This window comes from Phaseolus vulgaris, chromosome 10, assembly GCF_000499845.2.
Source record: "Phaseolus vulgaris cultivar G19833 chromosome 10, P. vulgaris v2.0, whole genome shotgun sequence".
Taxonomy (NCBI): domain Eukaryota; kingdom Viridiplantae; phylum Streptophyta; class Magnoliopsida; order Fabales; family Fabaceae; genus Phaseolus; species Phaseolus vulgaris.
The window spans coordinates 3,044,920-3,049,203 of NC_023750.2; the positions used below are offsets into that span (position 1 = coordinate 3,044,920).

Here is a 4,284-nt window from a genome sequence, read left to right on the forward strand (position 1 = left end):
TCATATCCAAAAATGTTTTATGAGTTTTGAATTTTCATATGATTTGATTAAGCTTTCGAATATTAATATAAAAAAATAAAAGATTGTTTATTAGGAGTACAAAAGACTTTTTCATATAATGTTGTTAGTTACATGTCAAAAATGGTACAGTGAAGGAAAAATCAGCCTAGTTTGTTTTATATGGGTTAGGCCCATATTTTAAAATTGGCCTTAAACAGACTTTTTTTTTCATGCCTATTTTCATCGTTGAATGTCTATAAAAAAATAACGCATAGACTTTTTAGTAGAAATAAAAATGGATGAAAGGAAAGTACTAAATAAGCAATATATATATATATATATATATATATAAATATAAATAGATAGATAGAGATAAATAGATAAATACAAACTAAATCTATAGAAAAGGAAACAAAATTGAAAATCTTCATCTAAGTTCAATATATAATCATAATAACAACAATAATAATATATTGATAACAATAATCTAATAATAATATAATTTGGAGAAATTTTATGTACTTGCTTTCAAGAATAAGTCCTTAATCTCATAAAAAGATTACTAGAAGTGACTTGATGTAGTTCTTGTAAGTTAGAAATGACAATTAAAATATTTATATTTATTGACCAATAGAACTCTTTCATGTTAGTAAAGTAGAATTGAACCTAATAGATTAAAGATAAACTAGAATAGAAACGTGTTTGTTGTCATTTTTTATTAGGTTGTTTTCAAAATATTGGCAAAAGCGTTTTGTGAACTTATTTAAAAAACCATTAAGTGATCTCTATAATGTCTAATAGTCCTTATTGCAAAAAAATTGTTCTAAACAGTTTTTAAGCTCTTTTCCAAACCTCACCTTTTAATAGTTAACATTTATTTCAATATACTTAACCTAAGATAAGTTCATTTAACAAAAAATAAATACATTTTTAGTTATCTAATAGGTAATACTATTCTTGGTTTCTACTTCAAAGGAAGAGAAACTTTTAGGTTAATTTCTCCACATATTATGCTAAAGATAAGATATATAGAAAAATTCTAGTGGTTCACTTCACATAAGGAAACTTAGTCTCAGACAAGGGTTTAGGGTTTAGGGAATTAAGAAATAATTTTTTTTATTACAAAAGTTGAGTATATATTATCTGTATGATTTTGTGTATTGAACTACTTTATAAGAGGAGAGTATTTAGAGTCTAATAGTTTAAACCATTCAATAAAACATGTTGTTTATCAATAATGTTTATTGAGTTAGACTATCTAACATTGTTTTCCTTATTAGCTGATGTGCTAAAATTCTTTTATTTGTTTAAGTATTTTGTACCATTGGTTAGAAGTTTTTGAATGCTTATAACTAACTTGTATTAGTCTTGCAAATTCATAAAAGATGCTCTCGTGATAATAATATACTTGGGATTACATTAGTTTTTTTGGCTTCAAAGAAAATATAGTCAGGAAATGAAAATCTCATTATAAGAGTAAATTGTACATTTTTCATTATATTGGGCAAATATAACTATATTTTGACTAAAATGTGTCTTTACTATAATTAGAGGTGTAGCTGACACAAATGTTTTAAGTGAAGAGGCAAAACAAAGTCACTAAAAAATTCATGTATCCTAAAGTTAGACATATTTTAATACATACAATAATTATTTTATTTACAAGTTGTATGAAATTATTATTTTTCACTTCTTTCTCATTTTAGTATAATAGGCAAGCAGATTCATTCAAATGTGACTACTACATAATGCATTGGATGAGACTAGGTTCGACGTAAATTTAGGTCAGAGACTAGGTTCAATGTAAATTTATGTCACCAACATCCACATTGAACGGTTAAACTGACGTAAATAAATATAAATATCTAATGTTTTTTTTTATCAGCAATAAGGATTGAATAACAGGAACAACCACTTAGGGGTGGTTCAACCCTTATACATACCTATGTAATATGAATCAAATCTCAGGTCTCCCAAACCAACAAAATGAGAGAGACAAAAAAATCTACCACTAAAAAACTCGTACAAACCCGTACAATCCCGTACAAACTCAAAACAAACCTGTACAAACTCAAAAAAACCCATACAAACGCAAAACAAATCCAAAATAAACTCACTGCAACCATAACAAGGGGCAAAAAGATCAACAACCCTTATCCACCAACCCAGACACCAACCCAACAGCCCACAAAAACCAACAACCATCGAAATAGAGATACCTATCACCCTAAACTGGGTCATGCCAATTAAATCGATTTCAAACACGATAAAGGACCAAGACACCAGTCAGAAAAGGAGAAGCAAGCAGAGGGTATTTTAGAAGTTACCCATGACCAAGCCTTCAATTAAGCCAAAGTGAAGATTTCAGAATGATCCACCACACCTCCTTTAAAAATAACCCTGTTTCTATGACACCAAATCTCTCTAACCATTGAGATCCACACACTTTCCAGTATAGAGTTAAACGACTTTATAACGTTACAAAATTGCAAGAAGTGAGCGAAAGGATCAATGGAAGCGGCCGACGACACTCCTAACCACGCGGAACATTGACCCCAAACGAGCCAGACACTTCTACAGTCAAAGAGTAAATGACTAGTAGATTCCTCATTCAACCTGCAAAAACAGCAAACTAAAACGTCAGTCTTCACCCCTCGCTGTGCCAAGTTGACTTTAGTAGCAATCTTGTTTTCCAACACCCTCCATGCTAGAACCTAGGCCGCAGACAAAGCCTTAATACTCCAGAAAAAGTTGTACAATTTTGACAAATCCCCCTCACTATGTCCCCTTAAAACACTATAAGCCGATTTAACCGAGAAATCAGTATGCATACCATCCCTCCAAACCCACGAGTCATCAATATCCGGATCAATACTCAAACCTCTAAATTCTTCAAAAAGTTGGTCTACCTGAGACTTCTCCCAATCAAATAAATTTCTTCTCCACCCAAACTTCCAGTTCCACTCTCCTTCTTCCCAGACTCCACAACATTCCAACAACTCATCTTTATCCCTGCAAAGAGAGTATAACCTCGGGAATTTGTTTTTCAACTCCAAATCGCCCACCCATTTATCTTCCCAAAACCTAATTTCCTTCCCATTACCGACTTTCCAATTGAAACGGTCGTCGAACTCTCTCCCCCATTCCTCCATCGACCAAATCGCCTTTAGCTCCCGCCACCAAAGGGACCCCATCGTTTTTGAACTTGGCCCTTTCAACTTTCTCCAAACCCCGTACTTAGATTCTACCACCTCCTTCCACAGACCACCTTTGGAAAAATCCAACCTCCAAATCCATTTTCCCAACAAAGCAATGTTGAAAAATTTAATATTAATAACCCCGAGACCACCATTTCCACGGGGTTCGCACACCTTCTCCCAAAAAGCCCACGCAATCTTTCGCCCACCTGACCTCCAACACCATAGGAAATTTCTTTGAATTTCCACAATCTTCTTCATAACAATAGCAGGGATTTTAAACCAAGACATATAGAACAAGGGGATAGCAGAGAGAATAGATTTAATCAGACAAATCCTTCCTGCCATCGAGATAAATCTACCTTTCCATCTTCCCAGTCTTTCCTTTATCTTCTCAACCACCCCATCCTAATGTGAAAAACCTTTTTTTGTGAGAGTGATTGTATCCATGTATACTCATGCACATAATACAATCACAGTAGATTATACATAAACAAACAAAAATATGATATGTATTTGAAATTAAAGAATGATATTATAAACAAAATAATTTTATACAATTTCATTACAACCAGACATTCATGGTTAATACCATCCCATAAGTCATTTGTTACACATACTCACATAAAATAATAAAACACATGGATCTATATAAAAAAAAATTATATTTTGTAAGGAATAATATCTATTGATGCCTTCCGAAAGTAAGTACTGTCTGGGACTAACACTCGAACCATGTAAGTATACTCAAGCTTCATGGTATGGCATCGAATATCTGAAACTCTTAACATTTTAGATGTGATAAACTCTCATTCATTTTCTCACCCTTAAGGTTGTAATCTAACACTAATTAAAACTAAGATATCATTCTTTTTTTATAGGTTTCATTATTTAATACAAAAATTCAAAGAATGATTCACATATAATCCTAAATTTCTGCCATCAATTTCATACATGTATATGGTACATAAACCTTGTCATAATCATCTACAATATTGTATGATTATAATTAAACCTATTCTACATTTCCCAATATTTTCAATCAAATATAATATTGTGAAACAAGACAAATCCAATGAACAAAATA

General features: G+C 31.8%; 1 protein-coding gene across 1 annotated transcript; it reads right to left on the bottom strand.

Moving 5' to 3' along the window:
* Window positions 1-2,714: 2,714 nt before the first annotated feature.
* Window positions 2,715-3,545, bottom strand: LOC137819123 (uncharacterized mitochondrial protein AtMg00310-like). Its single transcript, XM_068622878.1, has one exon. It carries the CDS (start codon window positions 3,543-3,545, stop codon window positions 2,715-2,717), a length of 831 nt encoding a protein of 276 aa, XP_068478979.1.
* Window positions 3,546-4,284: the final 739 nt, after the last annotated feature.